Source organism: Coregonus clupeaformis, chromosome 8 (genome assembly GCF_020615455.1).
Source record: "Coregonus clupeaformis isolate EN_2021a chromosome 8, ASM2061545v1, whole genome shotgun sequence".
NCBI lineage: Eukaryota > Metazoa > Chordata > Actinopteri > Salmoniformes > Salmonidae > Coregonus > Coregonus clupeaformis.
In genome coordinates, this window is record NC_059199.1 from 45,412,548 (window position 1) to 45,431,196 (window position 18,649).

An 18,649-nucleotide genomic window follows, 5' to 3' on the forward strand; every position below is an offset into this window, starting at 1 on the left:
GGACCAGGGAATTCCCCCTATCGAGATGCTGCCGCCCACTAGCCTAAAATGCAGGAAAGTACACACATTTCTCAGGAGAAGCAGTGTGTGTAATCCTGGCCAGGTAGTCTGGTCTGGACAGAGGCTGTTCAAAGCTTCCCATCATCAGGGCTGTGTCTCAAATTGCACCCTAGTACCTATTAGTGCACTACTTTTGACCAGAGCCCTATGGGCCCTAAGCCCACTCTGCTTTCAACCTTAACCTTGCTTCTTGGCACAGGTTCCCAACAACCCCCTCAGACAGCCACTGTAGCGTAGAGGCTGAACTTTAAAAATACTTTTAGTGCAAAGTCTCCTTCAGATAAAAAAAAACACACAGAAAAGAGGGAAATATGATGTTAGAAACACCCCCATATAACAAAAGGTTTTCTATGATATTTAGATGTGCCTTTTGGGGGAATGAGATTCCTCTGAGAGAATGTGTGTAGGTAGGAGACATACGAATCCGTACATTAAGCTATGCTACTAATGAAATCCAATAGGTATGACAGTGTCTTTCTCTTCTTTCACAGGTTGTCCACAATAAGCAGGCCACACCTCCTTCCATCTCCAATGGGCTTTGGGAAAGGTATAAAAGCTCCACCACCACCTTTTGCGTCAGGACCAGTTGAAGTGCAATATTGAAGCCTGTACTGTACCATTCAGGATCCAGACTCTAACCTCAAGTCATGTTGACCAGGTAAGTGTATTATCTTTAATATATATTTTTTAAGGTTAAGTGTATGATGCAGAATGTGACCCTAAGGCTGCGTTTACACAGACAGCCCAATTTTGATATTTTGCCTAACATTTACATTTACATCATTTAGCAGATGCTCTTATCCAGAGTGATTTTTGGTTTACATCTTTAATTTGAATGGTTATCACATAACCAATTGTTTTGTTTTTGACACATTTTACCTCTTTTTGATACCACTATACCTTTACAATTTAGATCTTTTTTTTATGATCCCAGGGTTTTTCAATAGAAAGTGGATTTAAAACGCCACATTAGGATGGCTTAGGTATTTTACAATGGGCGTGCCATACACTGATTAAAGAACCAGGTCTGCCCTCAGATCAATGGGAATAAGTTGTGGATAATGTCAGAGATCCTTCGGTTGGCACTTAAACAAAAATATTCCTAAAGCAGCCTGTTGATTACAAGGATTTGGTGTGTGATTGGGAATTAGAATTCAGAATAACAGATGGTCTTAGAATCACTGAGACAGGCATTAAGTAAAAGAGTCTGAAACAGAGAAGACAGCTGTGTCGAGGCCATTGCTTCTTTAACTAATCTGCAATTAGCATTGGTTTTTAAATTCCTCTTGAATTTCTGTTTCCAGGAATTTTCTCATCCTCTGCTCTCTGGCAGTTCTGCTAGTACAAGCTGACCTCGATACTAATAACGGTAAGTGTTGGCATTATGATTTAATACATAAAAACAGATGCTGAATCAAACAGCATGTATAGTAACATTAGCATAACGTACTTATTAACTGTTATTAATGAGTTACTATCTGTGGATGGTGGTCACAATGTGTGTCTCTGTGTGACACTTTCAGATCATGCTGCCCAAGCCATGTCCACGGGTAATCTAAGAAATGTTCTGCTTTTGCCAAACTCCTATGTTGGTCTTGATGTAACTTTTAAAATAACTTTGATTCAATCATTTGTATTTTGAAATTGCACTGCACTTACCCAGTTAAAGTTGTCTGAATCTGAATTATATGAATAGCGTATGTAATGAAAGCCCTATTGCTATCTGATTCTGAACCACACTCCCTTTTCTCACAAACAGATAAGGACTCAACCTCGGAGGAAGCTCCAACTGGTAAGAGCAGCATCACCTCATTGGCTAACTCTTTACAACCAATGCTAAATAAGCCTGTAGTCTAATCTATAATCTGTGGTCTATATGTGTTCTATATACCCGTTCATAACAGTAATCAATCTGTGTTCTATATACCTGTTCATAATGGTAATCTCTGCTTTTTCCACAGAGAGCATGAATGCCATCTCCTCGGACCAGCCTAACGGTGAGCACAACAGAGAGGGGGAGGGGGGCGTTGTCTTACCTATGGGAGAGGGGAAACTCTAGGCATGGGTCAAACTCTGGAAGGGAGTGTGCAAGTGCACACTTCAGGAAGAGAGTGGATAACTGGGACGCAACTTCTGATCCCACTAAATAAAGGTGGGTCTTGTAGTCTTGACTAGCCCAGGTCAGATGGTTGTTTGTCTGCTGAGTCACAGACCCCACCCATTATCATGTGACATGAGACTGGGCACACTTGTTTGTAAACCCAGGCAGGTGTCGCGACTAGTTATTTGAAAGTCAAATAAATCCGTTTTCTCAAGAGAGCGGGAGGAAGCTACAATAGTGGTGTAACTATGACGACTTGACTGTGTCTAGCATCAACAGGTAAACCATTCCCCCTGAAAGTTAAAATTAGCTGAAAAAAACTAAAATGTTGATCTTCAAATCTATACCAAAGACGGTATAGTTAAATGACTAGTTCTATAACATGCTGCCTGTCAACTTTGTGACAACCTGATCTTGCAAGAAATTGAGGTTCTGTTCTGTGCATGGACATTCTAGAGTGTTCCTGAGAAAAACAGAGAGGTATCATTGCCTCTCAGTGTAGATTGGAGTCACTGTCACAGGAACAAATATTTTTTTTCACTGGATGTGACCTATGGGAAGGGCTAAACAGACCAACTAGCCAAAATCAAAAACTGACCTTTAACCCTTAACTTAACCAAACCCTTAAACCTGTCCATAACCCTAACAATAACCTGAACCTAACTTTAACCAATTCTGAAATTATATATCAGTTTGCACGATTACACGTCAGAAAACTCTGTAGAGCCCTTTCTGTGACTCATTAGAACCACCAAAAACAGGAGTAATGCTGGAGCTTTTTGTCCTGCACCGCCATCTAGTGGTACTTCTTGTATCCTGCAACATTTCCTCAGTATAGTGAAGCTTGCTGGCAGACAGTAACGCAAACTATAAATATTGAATCAAGGCAATATATCTAATGATACTGTTTATTATGATGCAATTTTTGTTACATTTCTTTATAGAAAAGCCACAGTATTACAATGGAGGGACTGCTGGTAGGGGCTTTTTAATTATCTGATGCAGTATAATTACAGTTTGGCAAATACTACAAGATTAAACACAATAAAATGTGATGAAAAAAATATATCTAAATTTAGACAGAAAATGTATGCCTTGCTCTGTAACATGTGAACATGTCTCATCTTAGATGTAAGCAGCACAAGTGTAGAAGTTAGACAAGATGGTGAGTTTACGTCATTCTGTATTCCCAATAAAACCATTGAAAGAATACTGGTATAATAAAAATGATGAATGAAGAAATAAACATAATTGTGTGGATATCTAAAGTATCTGTTCATCATTTGTCTCCCTACAGCTCCTAAACCTAACGGTGTCACTGGACCTGGTAGGTGTCCTTTTGTTATGTGTAGGAATATAACCCGTAGACATATGGCTTCCATTTAGTCACAAATGTATGCCTGTGAGAAAAAAATAACATTTCTATGAATGTGCTTCAATTCCTTATTGTAGGTGTTGCGGCAAACAGTGTTGAGGACCAGGAGGGTAAGATACTATATTCCAACAGGGAAGCACCATGCACACACACACATTTGTTTTATTGTTTATTGTAAGTCATTTAGCAGACGCTCTTATCCAGAGCGACTTACAGTTAGTGCATTCATCTTAAGATAGCTAGGTGGGACAACCACATATCACAGGCATAGTAAGTACATTTTTCCTCAATAAAGTAGCTATCACAAAGTCAGAGCTAGTAACGGGGAAAAAAATCAAGTGTGAGTCTTAGTGGGTCGGGCGTGAGGAGGGGGTGCGAGGGGGGATGGGGTGCTGTGGGATTATTTAAGATACTCTTTGAAGAGGAGGGGTTTCCAATGTTTTCGGAAGATGGGCAGGGACTCTGCTGTCCTAGCTTCAGGGGGGATCTGGTTTCACCATTGGGGTGCCAGGACAGAGAACAGCTTGGACTGGGCTTAGCGGGAGCTGCCCTCCCGTAGGGGTGAGAGGGCCAAGAGACCAGAGGTGACAGACACACACACACACACAGACACACAAACACACACAGACACACACATTCTGGTTTTACTATCCTTGTGGGGATCAAACAATTGATTCCCATTCAAAATCCTAATTTCCCTAACCCATAACCCTAAACCTAACCCTTAGCCTAACCCTAACCCTAAACCTAACCACTAAGCCTAAAATAGCCTTTTTCCTTGTGGGGACCGGCGAAATGTCCCCACTTGTCCGAATTTTACTTGTTTTACTATCCTTGTGGGGACAAGAAACACACTCAAACACACACCTTTTCAACACAAATCACAAATACCTCACAGGAATCATTCCAGATATTAAAAGTGGAGAAAAAGGATGAATGTTGAACCAATCAAATGTGTGTAATGTTCCACAATTAACTTTAACGTTTCTTTATCTTTCAGAGGATGAGAGCTCAGATGAAGGTCTGAAAAAAAGAATTGTTCCTCCTCCTCCTCCTCCTCCTCCTGCTCCACAACAAAACTCACGAAAGTTAGTTGGGCCAGCAGGTGGGAACCGGAGAAAGGCCCCAGCCCCACAACAGAAGAGGAGATCACGACCCTCCCGCCGTCAGCCCTGAAATGCCACAAAGACACAAGGAGGCAAACATTTACTTTTAGTTAATTACATAGAAGAAGAAGAAATATTGTATCCTATTACTGTATATGCCATAACAAGGAGGTGTACAGAACGGTACGCACATGATGAAGCTGTTTTGATGTATCTTGTGAAGCAGAACAAAGTCAGCATGACATTACATATTGTTTACTGTAACTTCTGTGGAAAAAACTCAGTGGTATGTTCAATACAAACTCATGGGCATTTCTCTGTGAATAAAATGTAGCATTAAATTAACAATTTATTGTGATGACATAAAACCTAATAACACCAGTGGGAGACTAGTTCACACCACCATTAAAATCCAGGGTGAGGCATGCTTTGTGCAGCGTCATAACTGACCTTAACCTTAAGAGTCAATGATACTGCTCTAAATTCACCAACCTGTTTCAAAATAGCAAGGACCTCACTCCCATGAAAATACCTCCATTTCTAAAGGAACGCACACACCGCACCGAATGTCTATCTGTTGTTCCTTCGCCATTCGTTCGGCGTGGTGTGTTTTACGGACCACTTGCCGGTGGGCGTCTGATTGCCAACATTTTCGCATGTAGAATCGGTTTGCACTCGGTTTGCAAATTACAGCTGGCACTCTGTTCAGAGGTGCTATGTACTCTCGGTGGGAAAACGATACCGGTGTGTCAGTGCCTTTAGAGATAATCTTGCTATTTGGATCATTAGCCAGTTGGTGGCAATATGGAGGTACGAACTTGCAATACAAACTGTTGTTAGCTAAAGTGAAAAGACTAGATATTCTTTATCAACTATATTTTTCTTCATCCTTTAAAGAAAATGCTAAAGAAATCCCATCATTTCTCTCAGAGTTGATGAGGATACCTTTGACTGGTGCTGCCTACCCAAAGACTGTTCTACTGTACTCAGTCTCTGCATATTTGTTAGTGGATAGTCTTCAAAAACAACCCTGCTCTCGAACACAAAACCAGTGTTTCAATCAAAAGTGTTTATTTCTTTATTCTAATCATAATTTTTATACACACAGTATTTTACACATTATGTATAAAACATGTTTGATGAATATCAATTTCAAAACATGTTTAAGTGTAAACCTCATTATCTTACATCATATCATTCTAAATAAACTTCTTTGAGCAAAGTGACTGTTTTCCATCCTTGAACCATGCCGGATTGTTAAACATTTTACATTTACATTTAAGTCATTTAGCAGACGCTCTTATCCAGAGCGACTTACAAATTGGTGCATTCAACTTAGGATAGCCAGTGGGACAACCACATCTTGATCACAGTAAGTACACTTCTTCAAACAAGCAGCTGTGAGCAAATTCAGTGCAATCAGGGACAACTACATCTCGATCACAATAAGTACATTTCTTTAAACAAGTCAGTGCTAGCAGGTGAAATAAGTCAGGTGTTAGTTTAGACAAAAGACAGTGGTGGTAAAGGGGGGGTAGAAGGATTACTATTATACTATTCCAGGTATTCCTTAAAGAGGTAGGGTTTCAAGTGTCTCCGGAAGGTGGTCAGTGACTCCGCTGTCCTGGGGTCGTGGGGGAGCTTGTTCCACCATTGGAGTGCCAGAGTAGCGAATAGCTTTGACTGGGCTGAGGGGGAACTGTGCTTCCGTAGAGGTAGGGGGGCTAGCAGGCCAGAGGTGGATGAACGTAGTGCCCTCGTTTGGGTGTAGGGTCTGATCAGAGCCTGAAGGTAAGGAGGTGCCGTTCCCCTCACAGCTCCGTAGGCAAGCACCATGGTTTTGTAGTAGATGCGAGCTTCAACTGGAAGCCAGTGGAGTGTGCGGAGGAGCAGGGTGACGTGAGAGAACTTGGGAAGGTTGAACACCAGACGGGCTGCAGCGTTCTGGATAAGTTGCAGGGGTTTAATGGCACAGGAAGGGAGCCCAGCCAACAGCGAGTTGCAGTAATCCAGACGGGAGATGACAAGTGCCTGGATTAGGACCTGTGCCGCTTTCTGCGTAAGGTAGGGTCGTACTCTGCGAATGTTGTAGAGCATGAACCTGCAGGATCGGGTCACCGCTTTGATGTTAGCAGAGAACGACAGGGTGTTGTCCAGGGTCATGCCAAGGTTCTTTGCACTCTGGGAGGAGGACACAATGGAGTTGTCAACCGTGATGGCGAGATCATGGAGCGGGCAGTCCTTCCCGCTCCATGGAGGAAGAGCAGCTCCGTCTTGCCGAGGTTCAGCTTGATGTGGTGATCAGACATCCACACTGATATGTCTGCCAGAAATGCAGAGTTGTGATTCGCCACCTGGTTATCAGAAGGGGGAATGCAGAAAATGAATTGTGTGTCGTCTGTGTAGCAATGATAGGAGAGACCATGTGAGGATATGACAGAGCCAAGTGACTTGGTGTATAGAGAGAATAGGAGAGGGCCTAGAACTGAGCCCTTGGGGACACCAGTGGTGAGAGCACTTGGTGTGGAGACAGATTCTCGCCACGCCACCTGGTAGGAGCGACCTGTCATGTAGGACGCAATCCAAGAGTGAGCAGCGCCGGAGATGCCCAACTCGGAGAGGGTGGAGAGGAGGATCTGATGGTTCACAGTATCAAAGGCAGCAGATAGGTCTAGAAGGATAAGAGCAGAGGAGAGAGAGTTAGCTTTGACAGTGCGGAGAGCCTCCGTGACACAGAGAAGAGCAGTCTCAGTTGAATGACCAGTCTTGAAACCTGACTGGTTAGGATCAAGAAGGTCATTCTGGGAGAGATAGCAGGAGAGTTGGCTAGAGATGACACGCTCAAGAGTTTTGGAGAGAAAAGAAAGAAGGGATACTGGTCTGTAGTTGTTGACATCGGAGGGATCGAGTGTAGGTTTTTTGAGGAGGGGTGCAACTCTCGCCCTCTTGAAGACGGAAGGGACATAGCCAGCGGTCAAGGATGAGTTGATGAGCGAGGTGAGGTAAGGGAGAAGGTCTCCGGAAATGGTCTGGAGAAGAGAGGAGGGGATAGGGTCAAGCGGGCAGGTTGTTGGGCGGCCGGCCATCACAAGTCGCAAGATTTCATCTGGAGAGAGAGGGGAGAAAGAAGTCAAAGCATAGGGTAGGGCAGTGTGAGCAGGACCAGCTGTGTCATTTGACTCAATAAATGAGGATCGGATGTCGTCAACCTTCTTTTCAAAATGGTTGACGAAGTCATCCACAGAGAGGGAGGAGGGAAGGGGAGGAGGAGGAGGATTCAGCAGGGAGGAGAAGGTGGCAAAGAGCTTCCTAGGGTTAGAGGCAGAGGCTTGACATTTAGAGTGGTAGAAAGTGGCTTTAGCAGCAGAAACAGAGGAAGAAAAAGTAGAGAGGAGAGAGTGAAAAGATGACAGGTCCGCAGGGAGTCTAGTTTTCCTCCATTTCCGCTCGTCAAGCCACGGAGCAGGAGGGGAGGACCGAGCCGGCCGGGAAGATAGGGGACATAGAGAGTCAAAAGATGCAGAAAGGGAGGAGAGGAGGGTCGAGGAGGCAGAATCAGGAGACCGGATGGAGAAGGATTTAGCAGAGGGAAGAGATGATAAAAATGAATAATAATAATAATAATAATAATGAATTGACAATACATTCCTAAATAACAAAAAGGATTCGAAAATCGTGCTTTATTTAGAGTGAATGGCCTTGATTCGCTGGCATTTCAAAATGTAATTCTTATTCTGGTTAACCTGTAAAAACGTTATACCTGTCTTCTACTTTAAATAATTTCTAACTGTTTCAAGAAAGGTTACCTGGAAATGGAAATTAGACATGGAAATATGAGGATGAAAGAAGACCTAAGTACAAAGAAAATAATAGATTATTATTGTTATTACCATTTTCTATGTACACTGCTCTCTGTTTCTGACCTGAAGCTTCCTGTGTTCTGAATACCGATCCTGGAGTCTTGGTGCCAATATGAGCCTTGTGCTTTCCTCCAGTGTAGTATTTCTCTAGCATGCACTTTTTTCAAGGTAACCACTAATGAATACATTTTACTATTTCGTATTTTATTAGGATCCCCATCAGGTACTGCTAAAGCAGCAGCTACACTTCTTCGGGTCCATGCAAAACATAAAACATGACATAATACATAACATGAATAGACAAGTACAGCACAAGGACAGAACTACATACATTTTTTATAAGAATACACGCTTTCATACATTTATGCCTTAGCATTCCATGCATCATGTACTCATTATAACAGAAATACTGCAGCCATTCATTTTCCCATGCGTTGCGATTCCTTTGCTCTGCTGTTACAATTGCCTTGTCTAAGCAGGTCCTGATATCCTAATCTCACAGCACCAGCTGTTCTGTAAACACCAGAGAGAATCTCACAACACAAGGAACCATCCGTGTCCTTGGTTCTTCCGTTTGACGTCAATACTATGCATAAACATGTGATTCATAGATGCTATTGAATGCAAAACACAAAAATGAAAATGGAAATGCAATAATCATGTGGAGTTTCACTGAAGTCGTTAACTCCTGCTCCGTTCTGCTGGCGTGAACATAGCCACATACACTACATGACCAAAAGTATGTGTACACCTGCTCCTCGAACATCTAATTCCAAAATCATGGGTATTAATATGGAGTTGCTTCCGTTCAACCACAAGAGCATTAGTGAGGTCGGGCACTGATGTTGGGCAATTAGGCCTACCTCTCAGTGTAGATTGGAGTCACTGTCACAGGAACAAATATTTTTTTCCACTGGAAGTGACCTATGGGAAGGGCTAAACAGGCAAACTAGCCAAATTCAAAAGCTTCTGATTTCACTAAATAAAAGTGGGTCTTGTAGTCTTGACTAGCCCAGGTCAGATGGTTGTTTGTCTGCTGAGTCACAGACCCCACCCATTATCATGTGACATGAGACTGGGCACACTTGTTTGTAAACCCAGGCAGGTGTCGCGACTGGTTATTTGAAAGTAAATAAATCAATGTTCTCAAGAGAGCGGGAGGAAGCTACAATAGTGGTGTAACTTTGACGACTTGACTGTGTCTAGCATCAACAGGTAAACCATTCCCCCTGAAAGTTAAAATTAGCTGAAAAAACTAAAATGTTGATCTTCAAATCTATGCCAAAGATGTGATGGTTAAATGACTAGTTCTATAACATGCTGCCTGTCAACTTTGTGACAGCCTGCTCTTGCGAGAAATTGAGGTTCTGTTCTGTGCATGGACATTCTAGAGTGTTCCTGAGAAAAACAGAGAGATGTCACTGCCTCTCAGTGTAGATTGGAGTCACTGTCACAGGAACAAATATTATTTTCCACTGGATGTGACCTATGGGAAGGGCTAAACAGACAAACTAGCCAAAACCAAAAACTGACCTTTAACCCTTAACTTAACCAAACCCTTAAACCTGTCCATAACCCTAACAATAACCTGAACCTAATTTTAACCAATTCTGAAATTATATATCAGTTTGCACGTTTGCACGTCAGAAACGTCTGTAGAGCCCTTTCTGTGACTCAATAGAACCACCCAAATCAGGAGAGATGCTGGAACTTTGTTCTGCACCGCCATCTAGTGGTACTTCTTGTATCCTGCAACATTTCCTGAAGCTTGCTGGCAGACAGTAACGCTAACTATAAATATTGAATCAAGGCAATATAGCTAATGATACTGTTTATTATGATGCAATTTTTGTTACATTTCTTTATAGAAAAGCCACAGTATTACAATGGAGGGACTGCTGGTAGGGGCTTTTTAATTATCTGATGCAGTATAATTACAGTTTGGCAAATACTACAAGATTAAACACAATAAAATGTGATGAAAAAAATATATCTATATTTAGACAGAAAATGTATGCCTTGCTCTGTAACATGTCAACATGTCTCATCTTAGATGTAAGCAGCACAAGTGTAGAAGTTAGACAAGATGGTGAGTTTACGTCATTCTGTATTCCCAATAAAACCATTGAAAGAATACTGGTATAATAAAAATGATGAATGAAGAAATAAACATAATTGTGTGGATATCTAAAGTATCTGTTCATCATTTGTCTCCCTACAGCTCCTAAACCTAACGGTGTCACTGGACCTGGTAGGTGTCCTTTTGTTATGTGTAGGAATATAACCCGTAGACATATGGTCACCATTTAGTCACAAATGTATGCCTGTGAGAAAAAAATAACATTTCTATGAATGTGCTTCAATTCCTTATTGTAGGTGTTGCGGCAAACAGTGTTGAGGACCAGGAGGGTAAGATACTATATTCCAACAGGGAAGCACCATGCACACACACACATTTGTTTTATTGTTTATTGTAAGTCATTTAGCAGACGCTCTTATCCAGAGCGACTTACAGTTAGTGCATTCATCTTAAGATAGCTAGGTGGGACAACCACATATCACAGGCATAGTAAGTACATTTTTCCTCAATAAAGTAGCTATCACAAAGTCAGAGCTAGTAACGGGGAAAAAAGTCAAGTGTGAGACTTAGTGGGTCGGGCGTGAGGAGGGGGTGCGAGGGGGGATGGGGTGCTGTGGGATTATTTAAGATACTCTTTGAAGAGGAAGGGTTTCAGATGTTTTCGGAAGATGGGCAGGGACTCTGCTGTCCTAGCTTCAGGGGGAATCTGGTTTCACCATTGGGGTGCCAGGACAGAGAACAGCTTGGACTGGGCTTAGCGGGAGCTGCCCTCCCGTAGGGGTGAGAGGGCCAAGAGTAAAATAGCCTTTTTCCTTGTGGGGACCGGCGAAATGTTCCCACTTGTCCGAATTTTACTTGTTTTATTATCCTTGTGGGGACAAGAAACACACTCAAACACACACCTTTTCAACACAAATCACAAATACCTCACAGGAATCATTCCAGATATTAAAAGTGGAGAAAAAGGATGAATATTGAACCAATCAAATGTGTGTAATGTTCTACAATTAACTTTAACGTTTCTTTATCTTTCAGAGGATGAGAGCTCAGATGAAGGTCTGAAAAAAAGAATTGTTCCTCCTCCTCCTCCTCCTCCTCCTCCTCCTCCTCCTCCTCCTGCTCCACAACAAAACTCACGAAAGTTAGTTGGGCCAGCAGGTGGGAACCGGAGAAAGGCCCCAGCCCCACAACAGAAGAGGAGATCACGACCCTCCCGCCGTCAGCCCTGAAATGCCACAAAGACACACGGAGGCAAACATTTACTTTTAGTTAATTACATAGAAGAAGAAGAAATATTGTATCCTATTACTGTATATGCCATAACAAGGAGGTGTACAGAACGGTACGCACATGATGAAGCTGTTTTGCTGTATCTTGTGAAGCAGAACAAAGTCAGCATGACGTTACATATTGTTTACTGTAACTTCTGTGGAAAAAACTCAGTGGCATGTTCAATACAAACTCATGGTTATTTCTCTGTGAATAAAATGTAGCATTAAATTAACAATTTATTGTGATGACATAAAACCTAATAACACCAGTGGGAGACTAGTTCACACCACCATCACTCCAGAGAACGCGTTTCCACTGCTCCAGAGTCCAATGGCGGCGAGCTTTCATGAAGCTCCCGACGAACAGTTATTGTGCTGATGTTGCTTCCAGAGGCAGTTTGGAACTCGGTCGTGAGTGTTGCAACCGAGGACAGACAGTACGCGCTTCAGTACTCTACGGTCCTGTTCTGTGAGCTTGCGTAGCCTACCACTTCGCGGCTGAGCCGTTGTTGCTCCTAGACGTTTCCACTTCACAATATCAGCACTTACAGTTGACCGGGGCAGGTCTAGCAGGGCAGAAATTTGAAGAACTGACTTGTTGGAAAGGTGGCATCCAATGACGGTGCCATGTTGAAAGTCACTGAGCTCTTCAGTAAGGCCATTCTACTGCCAATGTTTGTCCATGGAGATTGCATGGCTGTGCGCTCGATTTTATACACCTGTCAGCAACGTGTGTGGCTGAAATAGCCAAATCAACTAAGTTGAAGGGGTGTCCACATACTTTTGTATATAGTGTATCATATCGTATGGAGTTGCAGCTACGTTTTACTCCTGCTATGTTCCCCTGACGTGAGCACAGCAACCTTGAATCGTATGGAGTTGCACCGCACTCAGATCAATTCCTCTGACATGAATAAAGCTACCTTGTTTTGCTAAATTCTCCTGACGTGACATTGAGAAATATGTGTAATAATCTCTTTGATTGGTGATTGAGTCTTTACAGTTATAATAATAATGTATTGTATTTGTATATACAGTACAGTGAATTCTCACAAACCCAAAGTGCTTTACATATCAATAAACCATCACATTCAGGATGACAGAACATACGGTATGTACGAATTTACACTGAGTGTAAAAAACATTAGGAACATATTTCTAATATTGAGTTGCACCCCCTTTTGCCCTCAGAACAGCCACAATTCATCAGGGCATAGACTCTTCAAGGTGTCAAAAGCGTTCCACAGGGATGCTGGTCCACAGGGATGTGTACTCCAATGCTTCCCACTGTTGTGTTAAGTTGGCTGGATGTCCTTTGGGTGGTGGACCATTCTTGATACACACAGGAAACTGTTGAGCATGAAAAGCCCATCAGCGTTGCAGTTCTTGACACACTCAAACTGGTGCACCTGGCACCTCCTACCATACCCCGTTCAAAGGTACTTAAATCTTTTGTCTTGCCCATTCACCCTCTGATTGGCACACATACACAATCCATGTCTCAATTGTCTCAAGGCTTAAAAATATTTATTTAACCTGTCTCCTCCCCTTCATCTACACTGATTGAAGTGACATCAATAAGGGCTCATAGCTTTTACCTGGATTCACCTGGTCAGTCTATGTCATGGAAAGAGCAGGTGTTCCTAATGTTTTGTACACTCAGTGTACATCAGAATAACATTTCCCAAACTACCCTCTTAGTGAATACTTGACCTTAGTGGCCCCATTACCTGTGTGAATGTGACCCCATTACCTGTGTGAATGTGACCCCATTACCTGTGTGAATGTGACCCCATTACCTGTGTGAATGCCCAGACAGTGGGTAACCCTGCTCGAGGTCCCTTCTAGTCAGCAACCACTTCCAATCCCCGAACGAAACCATCAGAGTTATGAACCACCAATACAACAACAGCATTACCTGTTCTATTCCCCCATAATGGTCAGGCCACTCTTAGTCTTACACTGAAGCGGATACCACCAGGTTACTGGACACCCCTGCAGCCTGATCCATTAAACTTCTGGGGCTGGCAAGAGCCCTTATCGGATGGATAAGCCCCTGGATCCGGCCCGGCCCCAGGCAGCCCTCCTCAGAGAGGCAACCAGGTTCTACTTTCTCTCTCAGCCGAATCCCACACAACCATGCAAGAAGGTTATAGAGCTCAAGCCTCCAAGCCTATCCTATGAGGCATTAACACTCCCTCCCCTCCCCATAATCCTCCACTCCATCCTCCCTCTTATATTTTCTGTGAGGGGTTTGACTTCTAGAGTGACACCCACACACCGGCACGACAAAACAACACTCAGCCCAGTTCCTCCAGATTCTATCGACCTTTTATGGTTCACTGGTCTCCGGTGTCACCTTCCTTTGCTGGGTTTCCCCGCGCTTCCCTGCGACCACAAAACACCCTCTGTTGCAGGTATAACAATGAGGCGAAAGCTCTATGTTTATCTCTCTGTCCTACCACAGTTTGTTTCTTAGTTGTGTTTTAATGTTTCATGAACGGTTGTAGAGGTTTGCAATATTTGAAAGATGTTAACGACAAACCTAGCATATACTGGCTTATGTATATAGGGAACATAGGCTGCATCCTAAAACTGCTTTAAAGGTGAACTGACTAGCTAAAATTACAGCAGCATCACTTAAACTCAGTACAGACTCTGAACACAACCACTTTAAAGCAGTTTAAGGGTCCATCTCTCCTCTCTGATGTGCTGCGTCATTCAAAGGCCTCCCTCACAGACACTAGGTGCCAGAAAGACAAAGACGCTCTGTTGCTCTAAGCAACAGTCTTTCACTTCACTCACATGAAAAAGGATCAAGTGAACATGAACATGCTCTCTGAAATATCAGTCACATGTCAAACTGACACAGGACTATAGAACGATCTACTGCATGTTGTATTGTCCAGATTTTTGTAGGGACCCAATTCTGAACTGAATGTGGCTACTATAAAGTTCTGCTAGGGTTACGTCCCCTTTGTCTATGAGCCTGTGCACAGTTGATCGGGTGGTGGCATCAGCGCTGCTCCCTGCTGCTCCTGAGAAGGATTGCAGACACTCACGTTAGTAAGACGGCATTTGTTGTGCTTACTTTTCACAAGACAAAACACAGTGAATCCAAATGAAACAAGGATGAAGAACTAAAATCATAATCACACACAAAATAAATCAAATGAAGAACTATTGTTTTTATATTTGTATTAGGTCTGTTTCATAGCCTTGTTAGAGACCAGGCCAAACACAAACTTCAGAAAAGTATATCGCTCACTGAGGGCTTTAAAATATAAAAAGGCAAACCAGTTGCTCTCTGTGTGACTTCACCGTCATTAAACACAGACACTGAGGTAAGTAGAATTAGGCCTAGAGCCTGGGAGGAGAGGGGGGCATTAGTCAGAAAACTGGTCACTTATTTTCTTTCAGGCTGGAGGCATGCTTCAACCACCCAACACGGTTGTTATTGACACCCAACAACACAGACAGTGGTAAGGTGTCATAGTAGAGTAGTGGGCTCTCCACCATCACCTAGTCAGCAAAGTGTATCAGTTAGGCCATAAAGAGAAAGAGGTGGGATTCTTCTTTTCTCTCTCTCTCTCTCTCTCTCTCTCTCTCTCTCTCTCTCTCTCTCTCTCTCTCTCTCTCTCTCTCTCTCTCTCTCTCTCTCTCTCTCATTAAGAGCAGTTTGCATGCATACCACCAGCTTCCAACTGTGAATAAAACAGTTGAAGAAACACAGGGCAATGGAAAGAGTTTGGCTGGCTACCTTGCTTGCACTTTCACTGAATGGCCTCCATCTTTTAACAGAGGTGTCTGTCTTCAAGATTTACCTTTCTCTTTTTTTGGATCCCTCATTTAACCCCAGTTTCCTGAGACCTCACTTTGTCGTCTGTTTTCTGGGTTTTCTGTCCAGGCCAGTTGTGACTGTAGCTGTATAGAGCAGGGCTACTGAAGGGCATGGCAAGCAAGCAAGCAGTCAGCTAAAGGAACAAGCCTTTCCTTATGAAGCTGCACAGTCACAGGTAAGGAGTCTGTTTCCAGGACTTGGATTGAAAAGAGGGATTTGTACTTCCCACATATATACGCACATGTATCATTTGTTCCTGATATCAGCCATGACCAAATAAAGAGCTATGCGGAATACATCATGATTTTCCATAAAAACAACTCCATCCTCCATAGGCCACAATGTTCTTTTTAAATGTGATGAAAAATTACATATGGCCCTTCCCACTGGGCACAAACTGGCTGATTCAACGTTGTTTCATGTTTGACAAGTGAATAAAATCTCAATCAAAATTAGACGTTGAACTGATTTCTAAGTCTCCAAATATGGTATCATTGCTAATGTCACGACTTCCTCCGAAGCTGCCTCCTCTCCTTGTTCGGGCAGGCTTCGGCGTTCGTCGTCACCGGCCTTCTAGCCACTGCCGCTCCTCATCTCATCATTCCATTTGTTTTGTCTTGTTTATTACACACACCTGGTTTCAATTCCCCTCATCAGTACCTGTATAAGTGTTCCCTCTGCCCCCTTGTCTTTGTGTGTGATTGTTTATTGTGGAGGTTATATGAGGTCGGTGGAGCTCCTTGTACTTTGTATCAACATATTTTTTTTACATTTCAGTCATTTAGCAGACGCTCTTATCCAGAGCGACTTACAGTTAGTGAGTGCATACATTTTTTCATACTGGCCACCCGTGGGAAACGAACCCACAACCCTGGCGTTGCAAGCGCCATGCTCTACCAACTGAGCTACATGGGGCCATATATACGGAATAAACCTTTATTCTGTGATTTACCCTCCTGCGCCTGACTCCGTCCAAATCACATGCCACAGCTAATCCACAGAAAGTGCATGACGCATAAGTAAATACATTACGGTGAAGAAGGCACAACCGCACCTCTTCAACCTCAGGCGGCTGAAAAAATGTGCCATGGCCCCTAAGACCCTCACAAACATCTACAGATGCACCATTGAGAGCATACTGTCATGCTGCATCACCGCCTGGTATGGAAACTGCACTGCCCTCAACAACATGGTTCTCCAGAGGGTTGTGTGGTCAGCCCAAAGCATCACAGGAGACATGGTGCCTGCCCTCCATGACATCTACAGCACCCGGTGTCAAGGCCAAGAAGATCATTAAGGACCTCCGCTACCCGAGCCACGGCCTGTTCACCCCGCTACCATCTAGAAGGCGGAGACAGTACAGGTGCATCAAAGCTGGGACAGAGAGACTGAGAAACAGCTTCTTTCTTCAGGCGATCAGAATATTGAACAGCCATCAGTAGCCGGCTACCTGCCCGGTACTCAGCCCTGCACCTTGAGACTAATGCCCCATATACACTACCAGTCAAAAGTTTAGACACACCTACTCATTCAAGGATTTTTCTTTATTTTTACTATTTTCTACATTGTAGAATAATAGTGAAGATATCAAAACTATGAAATAACACATTTGGAATCATGTAGTAAACATTTTATTTAAACAAATCAAAATATATTTTATATCTGAGATTCTTCAAATATCCACCCTTTTCCGTGATGACAGCTTTGCACACTCTTGGCATTCTCTCAACCAGCTTCATGAGGTAGTCACCTGGAATGCATTTCAATTAACAGGTGTGTTGAGCACTTGTTGGCTGCTTTTCCTTCACTCTGCAGTCCAACTCATCCCAAACCGTCTCAATTGGGATGAGGTCGGGGGATTGTGGAGGCCAGGTCATCTGATGCAGCACTCCATCACTCTCCTTCTTGGTAAAATAGCACTTACACAGCCTGGAGGTGTGTTGGGTCATTGTCCTGTTGAAAAACAAATGATAGTCCCACTAAGCCCAAACCAGATGGGATGGCGTATCGCTGCAGAATGCTGTGGTAGCCATGCTGGTTAATTCTAAATAAATCACAGACAGTGTCACCAGCAAAGCACCCCCACACCATAACACCTCCTCCTCCATGTTTTACTGTGGGAAATACTCATGCAGAGATCATCCGTTCACCCACACCACGTCTCACAAAGACACGGCGGTTGGACTCAAAAATGTCCACATTTCCACCGTTCTAATGTCCATTACTCAGTTTCTTGGCCCAAGCAAGTCTCTTCTTCTTATTGGTGTCCTTTAGTAGTGGTTTCTTTGCAGCAATTCGACCTTGAAGGCCTGATTCACACAGTCCCATCTGAACAGTTGATGTTGAGATGTGTCTGTTACTTGAACTCTGTGAAGCATTTATTTGGGCTGCAATTTCTGAGTAACTCTAATGAACTTATCCTCTGCAGCAGAGGTAAATCTGGGTCTTCCATTCCTGTGGCGGTCCTCATGAGAGCCAGTTTCATCATCGCGCTTGATGGTTTTTGCCACTGCACTTGAAGAAACTTTCAAAGTTCTTGAAATCTTCCGTATTGACTGACCTTCATGTCTTAAAGTAATAAAGGACTGTCGTTTATCTTCGCTTATTTGAGCTGTTCTTGCCATAATATGGACTTGGTCTTTTACCAAATAGGGCTATCTTCTGTATACCCCCCCTACCTTGTCACAACACAACTGATTGGCTCAAACGCATTAAGAAGGAAAGAATTCCACAAATTAACTTTTAAGAAGGCACACCTGTTAATTGAAATGCATTCCAGGTGACGCTGGTTGAGAGAATGCCAAGAGTGTGCAAAGCTGTCATCAAGGCAAAGGGTGGCTTCATTATATATTTTGATTTGTTTAACACTTTTTTGGTTACTACATGATTCCATGTGTTATTTCATAGTTTTGATGTCTTCATTATTATTTTACAATGTAGAAAATAGTAAAAATA

At 43.0% G+C, this 18,649-nt stretch overlaps 1 protein-coding gene and 1 long non-coding RNA gene across 3 annotated transcripts; both read left to right on the forward strand.

Moving 5' to 3' along the window:
- Nucleotides 1-638: 638 nt before the first annotated feature.
- Nucleotides 639-5,868, forward strand: si:ch211-133n4.6 (uncharacterized protein LOC797776 homolog). 2 transcript variants are annotated; one of them, XM_041884896.1, is made up of 10 exons: nucleotides 639-718; nucleotides 1,365-1,429; nucleotides 1,584-1,610; nucleotides 1,820-1,852; nucleotides 2,022-2,057; nucleotides 3,106-3,138; nucleotides 3,291-3,326; nucleotides 3,459-3,488; nucleotides 3,614-3,646; nucleotides 4,537-5,868. In XM_041884896.1, exons 1-10 carry the CDS (start codon nucleotides 708-710, stop codon nucleotides 4,710-4,712), a joined length of 480 nt encoding a protein of 159 aa, XP_041740830.1. In that variant the 5' UTR covers nucleotides 639-707; the 3' UTR covers nucleotides 4,713-5,868. The 2 variants fall into 2 exon arrangements, with proteins under 2 accessions (XP_041740830.1, XP_041740831.1); XM_041884897.1 differs by lacking the exon at nucleotides 3,106-3,138.
- A 3,820-nt stretch (nucleotides 5,869-9,688) lies between these two features.
- Nucleotides 9,689-11,684, forward strand: LOC121572866. The gene is made up of 6 exons (XR_006001927.1): nucleotides 9,689-9,717; nucleotides 10,371-10,403; nucleotides 10,556-10,591; nucleotides 10,724-10,753; nucleotides 10,879-10,911; nucleotides 11,618-11,684. It is a non-coding gene; the product is annotated as an uncharacterized LOC121572866 (long non-coding RNA).
- The last annotated feature ends 6,965 nt before the right edge of the window (nucleotides 11,685-18,649 follow it).